The following is a 15,835-nucleotide window of genomic DNA, read 5'->3' as shown; positions in this document are numbered from 1 at the left end:
ACCAGTGGTGGTGATTAGGAGGGGGAGGTCAAGGGGGGCAGTTGTCCTCCCACTTTTTGCCATTTTTGCCCCTGCACTATGCTAAATCTTATCTATAAAGGGAAATATACTGTGTTTGCCCCCCCCCCCAGTTTCGCACCTTGCCATTCTGGTTTTGGAACCCAATCGCTGCCACTGACTACCACCAACAGTGACGCTAGTGTTTCGCTATTATAAAAATCGGAAGAATTGACCTTTTTTATGTTTAAATTATCTTTGATTGTTTGTTTAAGCCTATTTGTTTATTTTTCACAGCAGTTTGAAGTAGTAGTTTTGTGTGAGAAATGGAAATTACTTGTGAACACTTTCGGGCAATGATTTGTGTGAGAAATGGAAATTACTTGTGAACACTTTCGGGCAATGATTTTTTATTATTTCAAATGTAGTTTAACACCAAAACAATGCATCGAGCGAAATCATTTGGCTTTTGGGGATGAAGCACCATCCAATAGGACTGTGTACAATTGGTTTTCCGAATTCCAGCATGGTTGCACATTTCTCAGTTATGAATTTCGTGAAGGTCGTCCATCCACGTCTGTTGTTGCCAGTAATGTTGATGCTGTGCATGAAATGATTGAGAGAGATCGGCATGTGACATCGCGTGAGATTCAGGCATCCTTGAACATTGACGTGAAAGCAATACATACGATTTTGCATGGTCATCTGAAGGTACGGAAACTTTCAATCCATTCGATCCCACACAACTTGGCCGAAGCTCAAAAACAGGCTCGTGTAAATTGGTGTAAAGAAATGCTGAAAAAATTCAACCGAGGCAAGTCAAATTTGGTGTACACATCATTACAGGGGACGAAATTTGGATCTATTTATACGAACCAGAAACTAAACAGCAATCCACTGTTTGGGTGTTTCAAAGTGAACCAAAACCAACAAAAGTTGTTCACTCGAGGAGTGCTGCCAAGCAATGATTGCTTGTTTCTTCGGTTATACCGGACATGTGGCAACAATAGCTTTAGAAGATCGAAGGACTGCAAATGCTGAGTGGTATACAACAATTTGTTTGCCAAAGGTCATCAATGAATTGGTAAAACAAACCCACATCGTCGCATTATTCTTCACCACGACAACGCCAGTTCCCACTCAGCACAACAAACTGTTGATTTTTGTCCAGTAAAAATGTCGAATTAATGACTCATTGTCCGTACTTACCTGATTTATCACCTAATGATTTCTTTTTGTTCGCACACATGAAAAACAAGATGCGTGGTGAGCGATTTGTGTCGCCTGTGTTGATGCATTCCGAACAGCGGTTTCTGAGTTATCAGCTTCAGAGTGAAAAAAATGCATCGATCTTAAGGTTGAATACTTTGAAAAACAATAAAGCCTTTCCCAGAATTTCACGTCTTTTTTCATACTGATTGCAGAAACTTTTCCAGTAGCCTTCGTATGGGGGAACAGGGAAGGAGAAGTACAGAGACAGCTTGATGGTTGGAATGAGGAAATCAGAAGAACAGGAATGAAATTCAATGCAGAAAAGAGTGAGGTGCTAATAACAACAAGAAACAGAGCCAGATATGAACATGGAAGAGTTGAGGGTAGTGGAGAGCTTCAAATATCTAGGAAGCATAATTGGAAGAAGTGGAAGAATAGATGAGGAGGTAAACAGAAGAGGACAAAGGAGTAGTGGACTATATCAAAGTGATCGAAGATTATTATGGAACAGGGATGTACCTCATGGTGGTGTGTTCTGTTGTCACTTGACATTTTGATTAATAAACATTAATCTTGATCTGCATGTAACAAATAATGCTCACACACAGTGCCCAATTTTTATCCTTGTGCAAAAGTACCTTTTAACCAGAACTTTTTACTCTTTTAATACTACTCTATGTGATTTTACCTGGAGGATATTTGAATTGAGCCCTGAATTAAGATGTGTTTATTGGATGAATCATCCATCCACTGACTGCAGGAGTGTAAGGACAAGACACCTAAATGTCAACATCTATTCCATATTATACACCCTGGACTGCATTGTGCAGACTGAGGTAGTGGCGTCAACACACAGCCAGTATAATCTTCTGTGGGGCTCATGTTGTGTCCTGTTCATGTGTGTTTGCGATTGTCTCTCCATCCATTCCATCTTATATGCTAATCAAGGGAGGCACACAGTGGTTCGGATCCCACTTTAAACTTTAGGTCCAGTACCGATTAGCCTTACTGTGCATAAAGTTGACTTAAAACACCAACTCAATCAATCAAGTGACTGCAAAACACACCACTATAAGGAATTTTGTTTTAAATTTCCTTTTTATTAATCAGACATAACAAGAAATATAATTTCTTGATAATTTAATGCATAGTTATTTATATACTTTTAATTGTAAAATAACAATTGTAAAATGTTAGGTTTATGTGATGGGCAAATTTGGTGAATGAATCTGCGCTTATTGCTGCAAGAAGAAACAAGAAGATTGTTACTATGGATGAATATAAAAATTAATTTTCCAGCATCCAAGGGATAAGACTACTTCATATCGTAGAATTTAACTTCGTTTCTATTAAGCAGCATGGAAGATATGAAGTTACTAAATTGATAAAACTGTTGACAAAATTTATCAATGCATTTTTTTTTGGAACAAAATTAAAAAAACTTATACTGTAAAAAGTGAATGTATAATATGGTTGATTGATTTGGTTTATTTTACTTCTTATTTTGCCACTTTTGGCTAATTGCAAAGATAAGGATGAGTGATGATATGATGAAATTGATGAAGGGACACTCACAAAGAAGACCCATGCCCATGTTGCGATTTGAACACAGAATGTATAATATGGGGTAAATGTAAAATTTGAGAACATAAATTTGATTTAACTGTACATTAAAGAGACATTATATTTGACATATATTAATCAGTTACATCCATATATAGCACAGTCCACTTTATCTTCATTTGTATAATATCACAATTGGTGGCTTGCTTATAAGATGACATAAAAAAAAAATACTATTCTTGGACGTGAGAGTTCCTTCACTTCTCACGTCTGTTCCTTTCAAAAATAAACTGCACCTGAACTACAAAATGAAACCAACAAGTACTATCTCACTCACATCAGTTATAGTTCCCCACCATCGGATAATCCTAAAACGTCTATTTCACCTCCACTTGATGTGTTCGAAACAGTAATACTTTCACAATTATCAGATACTCCTAAAACGTCTATTTCACCTCCACTTGATGTGTCTGAATCAGTAACACTTTCACAACTGCAATCAGAGCTACTTATCAAATTTTCGCTCTCTTTTAATGGAGTACAAGTTTCCTCTTCAAACTCGAACATACTTGCACGGGTTGAATTATGTTCTTTCTCTTTACTACTTTGTACAGCACAAGAAATACTACAACTTTCTTCTCTGAACTTGGATGTATTTGCATCAACTGAAACATCCTCTCTACGTTTAGTACTTTGTACAGCACACACAGTGCTACATGATGTGACAACGCTACAACCATCATTATTGTCAATCTCCTTCCCATTATCTTGATGATCTGTCAGGTCATTCACAACATGAAGCATCACATCACTGAGCATTTCGCTATCAGACTTCGTATTACTTTCACTTTCGCTTACCTCTTGAATGGTGATTTTAATATCAACAAAATCACAGTCGTTTTCCAATTTGATACACGATACGACACTGTCTTCTATTTGTTGTGAAGAATTTATATCATTGACTGTACTACATTCCGCTTCCAATATTTTTTTCTCTTGCTGGGGTGAAACAATCAGCCCGGACAGTCTAACTGCCATGCTGGTTTTTGGAATCCCTTTATCTTTTCTTGGTGTTCTGCCTTTTTTCTTTTTTCGCGGGACTGGCCTGTTAGAATCATGTAACTTCATATGTCGAACCAGGCATCTCTGCATGAACAAAAAAGAAAAATCTCTCAATAAATGAATCAACAAAGATATAATATTTATTCTCAGGCCCGTAGTGAGGCTAGGGGAGCTAAAGCCTAGGGTGTGATGCACATAGGGTACCATTCAAAACTTTCTTTCCTTATTAAAAAGACAACAAAGAATTTGTGATGAAGAAATTTACAATTAACAAAGGTCATAGGGGGAAAAAAATATACAATGTGTTACTTTACCCTTGTTCTCCAATAAGATTTTCAAGTGACAGAAGTAATCATTAGACACCTTTGGTGGGTCACCACGTGAAAATAGATGTCACCATTCAACTCTGTACATGATGTCACCATTCAACTCTGTACATGACGTTCCTTGTTATACATCACAAAAAGATCTCACTCATAAATCCTTCTAGATCAAAAGTTACAGACTTACCTATACAGGATGGTGCAAAATTCCGTTTACAACGCTTGGGAGGTGATTCAACAAGTAAAAATAAGGAAAAAATGCCATTTGAAAAAAATGTCGAAATCGGCACCGTTTCCGAGTGACAGGCGTGCGAAAATCGCCTCACACCATGTTTAAAGCACAATAACTCAAGAAGGAAGAAAGATAGCAATGTCGGATTAAGAGAATACAAAGAAAGTCGTACCTGACGAATACAATGGTGCAGCAATTGAGGCACAGTGTAAATTGTGCATGGGGACTCACATAGAAAGTGGGGAATCCCCTGATGGAAAATACAGGAACTTTACTACTATTTTCTACACAATGTTGAGATCGGAATGTAGCCAGTAAAAAATGATGACATATGTCCACATGTCCCACTACTGCTGGGACACCGTCCCACACTCGGGAAATAGGAAATTCACCCGAAAATGACGCTATGTCGTCAGATTACGCTGAGATTGATTTCAGCTAATTGATACAGAAAGTCCCACTAGAGGTGCTGGGAGTGTAGGTCAACTGTTACGTATTAGCATTGGTGGATACTATGTGGAGAGTGTAGTCGACCGTTGTTTTTCCTGCCTGTTCTGCGTGTCGCAGCGTGGAGTTTAGTCTGGCGTGCGTGTGTGGTTGAATTGCACCAAGGAGTATTGTACGTAGAGGAGGTATTCCAGTGTTCTTTCTCGGTTTGCACCAACTGCGTGGACACATGTGTAACATTACGTGGGTGCTAATCACGGTAGTTGTGATCCGTCACTCGGAGGGGAAGTGTCCCCCGTTGTTGGTCGGTTCTCGAACAGGACAATGGCGGAGTACTCTACCCACGAGCATGCTGATACGCATCTCGTTTATGGAGAGGCAAACCGAAACAGCCGTGAAGCACGGCGTTCGTATCACGAACATTTTACCAATAGGCGGTTGCCAGTACATGCACTCTTTCAAAGACCTGATGCTCGACTGCGTGAAACTGTATCTCTACTACCCCGTAGGTGGGATTGTGGAAGACCCCGCACTGTGCAATTTGAAGAGGACATGTTGGACGCGATGAGACCTTCCTGGCAGCAGCACACGTGTCATTGCTCGTACGCGACAAACCCACCATAGGAATGTGTTCTGCGATCTTCAGGAGAAGGGATTGCACCCATACAAATTGCATAAGGTGCACAACATACTGCCCACGGACTTTTCCCTACGCATGAATTTCTGCCAATTGTACATGCAACTAACTCTTGCCATTCCAGATTTCCCAACAAGAGTTTTGTGGACCGATGAGGCAATGTTCACCATGGACGACATGTACAATAGCCACAACAGCCACATCTGGGATATGGACAATCCGCATGCACTCATTGTGCGCCATCATCAACATAGGTTCGCAGTGAATGTGTGGTGTGGCGTACTAGGTGACCACTTGATATGTCCGTACATTTTGCCCTCTACTTTGTGTGGTGGGAATTATCGGGTGTTTCTACATGATGTATTACTTGAACTTTTGAAAAATGTGTCACTGGCAGGTACACAACGTATCTGGTTTCAACATGACGGCGCCCCCGCGCAATTTGACTGGGGAGCCAGGGCCTTACTCAACGCTTTTTCGGCTATCCTTAGATTGGCAGGGGTGGACCTGTACCGTTGCCACCTCGCTCCCCCGACCTCACTCCACTGGATTTCTCTGTGTGGGGAGAAATGAAAAGGCTCGTGCATGAAACCTATGAGGAAAGTGCCGAAGACCTCGTTGCTCGTGTTAGTGCCGCTGCTGGGACAATTGGTGACATGTCAGAGGTATTTGCGCGTACCAGACAATCAATGCTTTGCCGATGCCATCATTGTCTTAAAGTCAATGGCGGACATTTTCAACAACGTCTCTGAGTATGCCAGAGTTTGTGAGCCCCTATCAGCACGGCATAGTGTCCTTTAGTGAAAGGTGCGAGTGAAGATGCTGGAGATCGCTGTAGTACATACCGTCGATCTGCATTTGCGGATGTTGTGAGCTTCTCAGGATAATCCCTTCAAGATGTGCTGTGCCTGGAAATGTTACATGCAATTGTGTGCGTTTTCTCTCCATTCTCAGTCTTCATTCTTTCGAGGATTACCCACTTTCTTTGGGGAGCTCTCTTGTAGTATGTACAGCCTGACGACATGTGGTCATTGTTTAACTTTTGTTTTTCGTACTGCAAAGTAGTGTGTCAACATTAGGGAATTGAATACCTTTTTCCTGGTTTTCCCATATTTTTTTCCATTTGGAATGGTGTCCCAGCAGTAGTGGGACATGTGACAAATTGGTTTCTTTTCTTCTTCGTACCGCAATGTGAACAATGTGCAACAGGAGATTTACAGTTATTTTCCTATTTCCCGTGTGTGGGTGTCCCAGCAGCAGTGGGACATGAGGACATACGTCGTCGTTTTTTACTGGCTACATTCCGATCTCAACATTGTGCAGTAAATAGTAGTAAATTTCCTGTATTTTCCATCAGGGGATTCCCCACCTTCTTTGTGAGCCCCCTTGCGCAATTTACACTGGGCCTCAATTGCTGCACCATTGTATTCGTCAGGTACGACTTTCTTTGTATTCTCTTAATCCGACATTGCTATCTTTCTTCCTTCTTGAGTTATTGTGCTTTAAACATGGTGTGAGGCGATTTTCGCATGCCTGTCACTCAAAAACGGTGCCGATTTCAACATTTTTTCAAATGGCATTTTTTTCCATATTTTTACTTGTTGAATCACCTCCCAAGCATTGTAAACTGAATTTTGCACCACCCTGTATATAATTATATACATTACATTATGCTTGCTTACTGACATTCTCAACTTGCCCTGAAATGTTTTTCTCTGTGATCCCTTTCTGAAATAATATTGGCTACACCATGCTGATGTTAGTTTTGTGAAAGTGTTGCCATTTGTTTTTAAATATGTTCTTCAGACATTAAGACATAACTAAATTATTCTTAAATATGCTAAACTTTAATATCAGACATGTAAACTACGAACCTTTAAATATGACCTATATTATTTTAATCAGTTTTTGTTTCCTAATTTGAAAATTTGTAGGATGTAAACGCCACAAACAATGGCATAAGAAGAAAAATATCAAAGGATGCACAAAATTTGTCAGAGCTTGTTAGTGCATGAGATGCCAAACCACAATCCTGCCTAGGACACCACAATATCTATTATTTCATATACATGCTCAAGCACTAATTACAAGTTAAGATGTTTGCATAAGGTAATCAGTTGTCCTACCTTTTAGCTGATTATTGTTTTGAACAAAGGGTCATTCCACGTCAAATCATCCAGGCCATGTCACCCACCATCTCCGATTTTGATGAAATTCGGCATACTTATGGAACTTTTGATGCTCATTACAAAAATGACAACTTTTTTGAGATTGGTCAAGGGGTTCAGAAATTACGCGTCTTTAAAAAATCTCCGTGTACACCACACGCGGCTCCACTTTGAATGACACGCATTACGTTATAAATTATAGTATATTCTCTCAGGTTTGCCGTAGAAACTTCAAGTTTGTTTTCTTTTGCTCAGGATAGTGTAAGCTTTCATTTAAATAAGGTTTCAGATCAGTGTATCAATAATCATGTATTTTATGTACAGTTTCATGTATTTTTTTAGAAAAATAAATGACTAACTTCAAGAGCGAATTTCGTGCAATGCCCCCCCTTCAATTTCCCCCAAATTTTATATACAGGTAGCTCCGACTGGGTACTAATGCTTGATGGGAAAATTGGGATGGGCGGTTCAGAGACAGGGTGATAAAAAATCATTTGCATTAAAAGTTAATCTTATTAAAAATGATTATGTATTTAGCACAAAGTCTGAAGTACAATATGTTTTGATGTATAATATTCAAAATTTCTGTTTATAACCGATTATTTCGAGGACTGATTTTTTCTTCCGAGAAGAAGGAGGATAGAGAGATTAACACCCCTCGGGCAAAATGAACTGTCCTCAATATGCATTGTGTAAAGGGACAAAGAAAAACACGGTGAAGTTTTTCGAGCAGTGTTTGTAGAGCCTTTGAGTGAAAGGCCACGTTGCTTCACGCGTTGGCTGCAGAAGTTTACATGCAGCTGTTAGCGTCGAGATCTCTGGGTATGGAGAATTCGTGAATTTGATAGTTCTATCGGCAGCAAGTTGCAGTTAGATATTCGGGGACTGTTTTTGTAGATATCGTTTGCCTAGTGGACAATTAACAGTGACCTGTGTTCCGGACATTTGAACGTTCGCGTGATTGAGAAAAGAGCACGCAGAATTTTATTTAAATACAGACTGTTTTCTCCTGGCAAATTTTATAGCGCGAGAAGTGAAAAGAACACTGCAAGTGTGTAGTTGTGAACTGAGAATTGCTAATCGAGGTGACGACGTTGATACCAAGTTCGACCTTTGAACTATGAACGCTGCGGTGAATTACTTTGATGGATAAACGTCAAAGATCTTCGAGGGAAAGAAGAAATGGCGGAAAGAAGACATCAAGGAGCTTCTGCCAATAGTGTCCCCCCCCACCACCAGTGTCGAGAGCTCTCGAGATGTTTACTTTTATATCGTAAGTGTTGATTACAATAAAAGTGAAAGTGCAGCGCTGAGTAAATTTCGTAAGTAGGTCGACCATATTATTTTAATTGAGTTTAAAGTGTTTCTTTTCTGTTTATTAATCCATGTTACTAACCTAAGATTAATCTAAGGCAACTGGAGGTAATTTTTGTATTAGTTTTAGCTATGTAAAACAAAGCCCTCCAGCTTTCCAGGGCAAATTAAAAATTTAATTAACCGCTAGTTTATTTAAAAGTTTGTAATAAAAAACGTAAAGAATCCTTGGGTTTTCTTAAGCAGTTTTAAAGTGTAAATTAGAAATGTAAAACCAAAAATAAGTTCTAGCGTAAACGAAACTGCGACATTAAAAGTCCAAAAACAACCTTTATCGTTATATGGTGCCCGAAACTCCCGGGAGTTGCCTTAGATTGAAAAATGACAGGGGTAACAGGCATTGTGTTGCGTTGTTGTCGGCGATGTTTATGTAAACATTGAGTGTTGCAACCTGCATTTGTGTTTGTCGGCAGCATGGCTCGTACAATACGGAAAGCTCCTTGTTGCGGCAAATTGATGATTTCAGACGCTGCTGTACAATGTTCAGACTGTAAACAATGGGTGCATAAAGACTGCGTTGAGAAAGATTTTTCCTGCAAGCAGTGCAAGAACGGAGCTGAAAATGAAGTTCATGAAAATGAAAAAATAGACGAAAAAGAACAGGGTGTTTCGAAAAAAAATTACGAATTTGGTTGTCAAGTTGACATTGATCGGGGAAAGAAAAATGAAATTTTAAATAAAGTTTTGTCATTTATGGAACAGAGTAGGCTAGCGCAGGAGAACTTATGCCTAAAATGGGAAGAAAATATGGAACAAGATAAGCTAAGATGGGAGAGATTATACGAAAAAATGGAACAAGATAGAAAGCAAGATAGGCTCCTGCAGGAAGACTTATACAGAAAATTGGAGCAGAAAGAGGAACAGAATAAATTGGAACTCAAGGAAATAATAAATGCTTCCATGCAAAAAATAAATTACAAGATGGAGGGAAGACTAGGCATTTTGAAAGCAGAAGTCACTAGGATAGAAAAAATGGAGGATGTTATGAAGGAAAATAAAGTATCATGTCAATTTCAGGCTGGAATTGATGAAGTAAAAGATGATTGTAATGAGGTCCGTGACAACAGTGAAAAGATAGAAGATAATACTGATCAAGTACAAGTGCCTATAGAAAATAAACAAAGAGAGACAGATTGGAAAGTATAGGTTCTAGAGAAACGAGTGCGCATGTTGGAAATGAAAAAGCAACAAGTCGAAGATGAGTCACTCGGAATACAGAAATCTCAGGAAGTGATAAGTAATGAAGGAAGTTTTTACGAAAAACCTGAGAAAAATGATATGTTTTCTAAACTGAAAGAATGTGTAACTTTAGACATGACGATACCAGAAATGACTCTGATCAGTAAAAGGAAGAAAATTAGAATGAGACCTAGATATAGTTCAGTAAAGAAATTGAAGAAAATGAAGAGAAATAAATTGAAAGCTGCAAAGAAAGTTGAGAAAGCGTCAGTGAAAGTGAAGAAGAAAGTTCGTAAAAGATCTAAGAATGTCAGCGCAGAATGATCAGACACAAGTATGAAAGAGATGAAACCAGAAAAGAGAGTAATGCATTCATCTGATGAGCATGAAAGAAAGTCCCAAATGAAATGAGACAGGAAATAATGGAAGAGAGTTAAGAAGAAAGTTGCTAGTGATGATTCTCATAGTGAGGAAAATATACTAATGGACAACAAGAAACGAAAAGAAAAGACTTTAAGAAAAAGAGATAATACAAATAGTTTTGGAAGACTAATAGTTTCTCTACTTGACAAAAGTTGGAAGAAGATGAAAAATGAAAAGCAGAGAGAAGGGAAGAAGAAGAAAGAAAAGAAGAAAAGGAAAAAGAGGCATGATAGCTACGACGAACAGGGATCTTTAGAAGTGGAAGTAACAACCAACACGGATAATTCAAGAAGAGATATTTTGAGTCGTCAATTGATAATGATGTTTTCCTAAAGTTAGTATATTTTATGTAAAATATCGAAATTTCCATTTCACTTGTAGAAATGTTAATAATCACTAACTTATATAGGTTTTTGATAAAATGATGGAAATTGTTCAAATGTAAATAAGCTGTTTAAAAAAAAACAATGTGTGTATGTTGTTATGAGCCAAGTATATTGAAAATTGAGAAAATGAAAAGAAAAAGTTATTTAATGTCAGTTGTTTTGTATAAATTATTTGAAAAGTAGTTGTGGTTCGATGAAAAAAAAAAGTATTGATGGTTGGGTAGAAGTGCTGGTAAATATTATTATTGTCAATGAGCGGGTAGATATTGTAAAATTGAAAAATAGCTTTGTAATAAGAAAAAGGAAAATAGAAATATGAAAGTAAACCTCTAAACTGTTTATGATGCTACAATAAAAAGTGAAGAGCGAACGAGAAAGAAGGTTGTACAGATGTGCTCAAAAGAAGTCAATTGGGAAATTCTTCAGAGATCAAGATGAAATAGCGTTAACAAAAGAGGAGATTGCATTAATAGCAGGATAGTGAGAGTTCTTGGACATAGCTATATGAGATTAAAAAAAAGTCAGTGTGTATTAAGATATAGTGCGAGAGAAGCACATAAATATAAGGTCGAAGTCAGACCGGAAATGAAAAATAGTAGGTCAAATACGAACCAAAAATTATTGTAGTTACGTAATAAAGAACATGCTGATATTGATGTAAAACTTTATGTCCAGAAATCTGTTGCAAGTCTGATAATTATATGCTGTTAAGAAATAGTTTGTTAAAGAGATAAGCTACGTATTGTACGATGTTTCCTGAAATTAGTACTTTGAGCATGCTGATACCTTAAAGAAGAAAGAAGAAATGAAAGGTAAAGATCATGCCAAGAGAAAGGAGGTTTACTGTTAGGTTAATTTCATGAGTATGATGATATTTTGTAAAGATAGAAATCAAAATATTTTTATATTGTTCTATACTTACCCGCCTGTACCTGCTCTAGTAAATAATTGAATAACAACATGAATAAAATTTAAAATTATGGAATTGTAGTAACAGTAAGAGAGAAAATTCGAAAACCTGCAAGACTAAATGTGATTGATTAATGTTACTTGTACTGGATTGATAGACCGTATAGTGGTAATGATTGAAAGTTGATTTTATGTAAGGTATAAAGAAAGGTGAACTATGATGATATATAAATTGGAAACTTTGTGTAGAAGGTTAATAGTGCTTAGACGAATGAATACACATGGTGCTTATGTGTGAATTCAAGAGTAAATATTTGAATTTTTATTGTCGTAAAATCACATGAAACCATTGTAATGAAATTATTATATACACATTTAGTAACTGAAAATCATACCTTACAAATATTTTAGTGCTACATATAAAGGAATATCGATAGCGTTATGTGTATTGAAAGAAAAATGATAACTGTAATGTGTGTGTGAAAAATGTATATACGAGGTCTGGTCAAAAAATTCAAGGAGATGAATAGACTCTAAAGACATTAGCTCTTCTTGATCAGTCGATCTAATGTCTCTTCAGGGGAGGGGGCATCTATAACCAATTATTTTGAGGACTGATTTTTTCTTCCGAGAAGGAGGAGGATAGAGAGATTAACACCCCTCGGGCAAAATGAACTGTCCTTAATATGCATTGTGTAAAGGGACAAAGAAAAACACGGTGAAGTTTTTCGAGCAGTGTTTGTAGAGCCTTTGAGTGAAAGGCCACGTTGCTTCACGCGTTGGCTGCAGAAGTTTACATGCAGCAGTTGGCATCGAGATCTCTGGGTATGGAGAATTCGTGAATTTGATAGTGCTATCGGCAGCAAGTTGCAGTTAGATATTCGGGGACTGTTTTTGTAGATATCGTTTGCCTAGTGGACAATTAACAGTGACCTGTGTTCCGGACATTTGAACGTTCGCGTGATTGAGAAAAGAGCATGCGGAATTTTATTTAAATACAGACTGTTTTCTCCTGGCAAATTTTATAGCGCGAGAAGGGAAAAGAACACTGCAAGTGTGTAGTTGTAAACTGAGAATTGCTAATCAAGGTGACGACGTTGATACCAAGTTCGACTTTTGAACTATGAATGCTGCGGTGAATTACTTTGATGGATAAACGTCAAAGATCTTCGAGGGAAAGAAGAAACGGCGGAAAGAAGACATCAAGGAGCTTCTGCCAATAGTGTCCGTCCCCCCCCCCCCCCCCCCAGTGTCGAGAGCTCTCGAGATGTTTACTTTTATATCGTAAGTGTTGATTACAATAAAAGTGAAAGTGCAGCGCTGAGTAAATTTCGTAAGTAGGTCGACCATATTATTTTAATTGAGTTTAAAGTGTTTCTTTTCTGTTTATTAATCCATGTTACTAACCTAAGATTAATCTAAGGCAACTGGAGGTAATTTTTGTATTAGTTTTAGCTATGTAAAACAAAGCCCTCCAGCTTTCCAGGGCAAATTAAAAATTTAATTAACCGCTAGTTTATTTTAGAAGTTTGTAATAAAAAACGTAAAGAATCCTTGGGTTTTCTTAAGCAGTTTTAAAGTGTAAATTAGAAATGTAAAACCAAAAATAAGTTCTAGCGTAAACGAAACTGCGACATTAGTCCAGTCCAAAAACAACCTTTATCGTTATATGTTCACTATGTGTGAAGGTAAGCATAGGCGTAACCTGGCGGGGGCAAAGGGATGCATTTCCTCCCTCCAAAATGTATAGATTAATTAAAACATACAAATAATAATTGCAATGGAACCTCGATTTCAAGTTCCTCAATTTTACATTTTCCTGCATTTTACATTCAATCTTGGTGGTCCCAACATAGCAAATTGCTAAGAAATTTTCCTCTGTTTTACATTTTCTCGCATTTAAGATTTTTTCAGCTTGGTCCCCTGAACAACGTAAAATCAAGGTTGCACTGTATCTAAGTTAGTTTTAACTGTTTTCAATTTTTTAAAAAATATATAATCATCATTATTAGTATTCCCAAGTTTTTAGCAAATTTTCATCGAGAACATTCTTCTTCTTGTGCATTTTATCTCAATATGTTTTTTTTTTTTTTGCTACTCTTCACGGAGATACGTAATATGAAATAAGAATTAGTAAGACACATTTGTGCTGATTGAAGTTTTTCGAAATGGAGCTTTTCTTGACACATACCACAGAAAATCTCCTTGTAATGGGGTGGTTGGAACACTTAGAAAACTTGTATAGACAACAACAGTATCAAGTAACAAGTGCAGCAATGAAGTACCAATTCCATAGAAATAGTATTAGAGGCATAAATTTCTTATTAATTACGTAACGTGAAATGACAACAACCCGCAGTACAATGTGTCAGCGATTGCAAAGTACTATACAACAGCACCAGGAAGATTAAGTATGCACTGTTTTGAACTTAGGCTACATGCTATTTACAGTGTTCGGTAAGTTACTTTTTACAAGTAACCGAGTTTCAGTTACCGATTTATAAACTACCTCAGTTACTGTGAAAGGAACTTACAGTTAACCTTTTGGGACCCAAGCGTCTCGATCGAGATACCCAAATGTAACCCTCCCAGTACCAAGGGTCTCGATCGAGACGCTGTGTCAAGGTCGCAGTTTTTACGTTATAACTTTTCTATTTTTGGCTAGAATTTCGATTATTTTTTTTATATTGTTCCTAACACATGTATTTAACAGAAATGTTACTTTTTACAAGTAACCGAGTTTCAGTTACTCATTTATAAACTAACTCAGTTACAGTTACTGTGAAAGAAACTTACAGTTAACCTTTTGGGACCCAAGCGTCTCGATCGAGATACCCAAATGTAACCCTCCTGGTACCAAGCATCTCGATCGAGATGCTGTGTCAAGGTCGTAGTTTTTACGTTATAACTTTTCTATTTTTGGCTTGAATTTCGATTTTTTTTATATTGTTCCTAACACATGTATTTAACAGAAATGTTTTTTTGCATTTTATTTTGTCTTCATGAAAAGGGTGGGAAAAGGGCGGGGAAATGTACTCCTCCTTTGCATCTCTTTTCAAGGTCAAATTTTTGCCGACAAATGAAGACCAGCTGTTGTTCTAAAGCAATGCTTTTTTTCACTCCCTCCTGTTAACTGCATTCGAAGGAAGCAGTCCGATGTCATCAGTATCCGATGTCAAAATGAAAGTTTTCCGTGAGGGCGCAAGCAGGGGGAGGGGGAAGACTTGTAGTTGAATCTGTGTTGTGAATAGGGAATTTCGAAGCACGCTGAAGGAAACCTTCCTTTATTTTTAGCACAAGTGTCCACAAGTTGCAACAGGGATTACCCTGCATTGTCTAAAAATAGAATTTCAAGCAGCTGCAAGAATCGGCGCTCATTTCTCACTGCGTTCTAGCTTTTCGTCCGTGACTGTTGTGCGTAGGTGTCGTTTTGTGCCCAAGTGCGAGGACATTTTTTGGGTGGTGACAATTTTTTTTAAATAATTCTTGGGGTTTTCTCCCTCCCCCCTCCATATATATGCCAAATTTGCATAAATTTTGCATTTTGTGCATTTTGATTTTTTCGGGGGGGCAGGGGGAAACCCATTTTTTTTAGACAAGTATTTTTGAGGGGATTTCCCCCCTTTCCCCCTCCATATGTACGCCGAATGTGCATAAATTATATATCGTCTGAATCTGTGATTCATTCTGCGTACAATGGTATATCTTTCATATCTCTAGGGCATTTAGTTTCTGAGCTGTAGTCAATTCAATGTAACTCTGCATTTCGCTCAATTCCGAAGCTTGAGACAGTGGAGTACAACCTTTTCATTTCAGGGGTACAACTCGCGTTACATTGGTCATACGGCAATGATGCAAATATTTTTCTGTTTCTTACATGGCAGCAATAATTTCTATGTGCATTTTGAGCTTTTCATATCCTT

The 15,835-nt window shown here is 37.7% G+C and overlaps 1 protein-coding gene across 2 annotated transcripts in view; it reads right to left on the bottom strand.

The window, feature by feature from the left end:
* Positions 1 to 2,834: 2,834 nt before the first annotated feature.
* LOC145985334 (transcription factor IIIA) overlaps positions 2,835 to 15,835 on the bottom strand; it is a 59,249-nt gene continuing 46,248 nt past the window's right edge. Inside the window, exons 8-9 of one of the 2 annotated variants that reach the window (XM_083119230.1) lie at positions 3,364 to 3,918; positions 2,835 to 3,333 (exon numbers count right to left, since the gene is read on the bottom strand). In XM_083119230.1, the coding sequence (XP_082975356.1) occupies positions 3,115 to 3,333; positions 3,364 to 3,918 (774 nt within the window). In that variant the 3' untranslated portion in view covers positions 2,835 to 3,114. Of the gene's footprint in view, positions 3,919 to 15,835 lie in introns of both variants that reach the window. The other variant, XM_083119228.1, reaches the window with a different exon arrangement.

The sequence above is a fragment of the Lepisma saccharinum genome, chromosome 3, assembly GCF_977018435.1.
Source record: "Lepisma saccharinum chromosome 3, izLepSacc3.1, whole genome shotgun sequence".
NCBI lineage: Eukaryota > Metazoa > Arthropoda > Insecta > Zygentoma > Lepismatidae > Lepisma > Lepisma saccharinum.
This window is presented reverse-complemented; position numbering and strand designations above follow the sequence as displayed.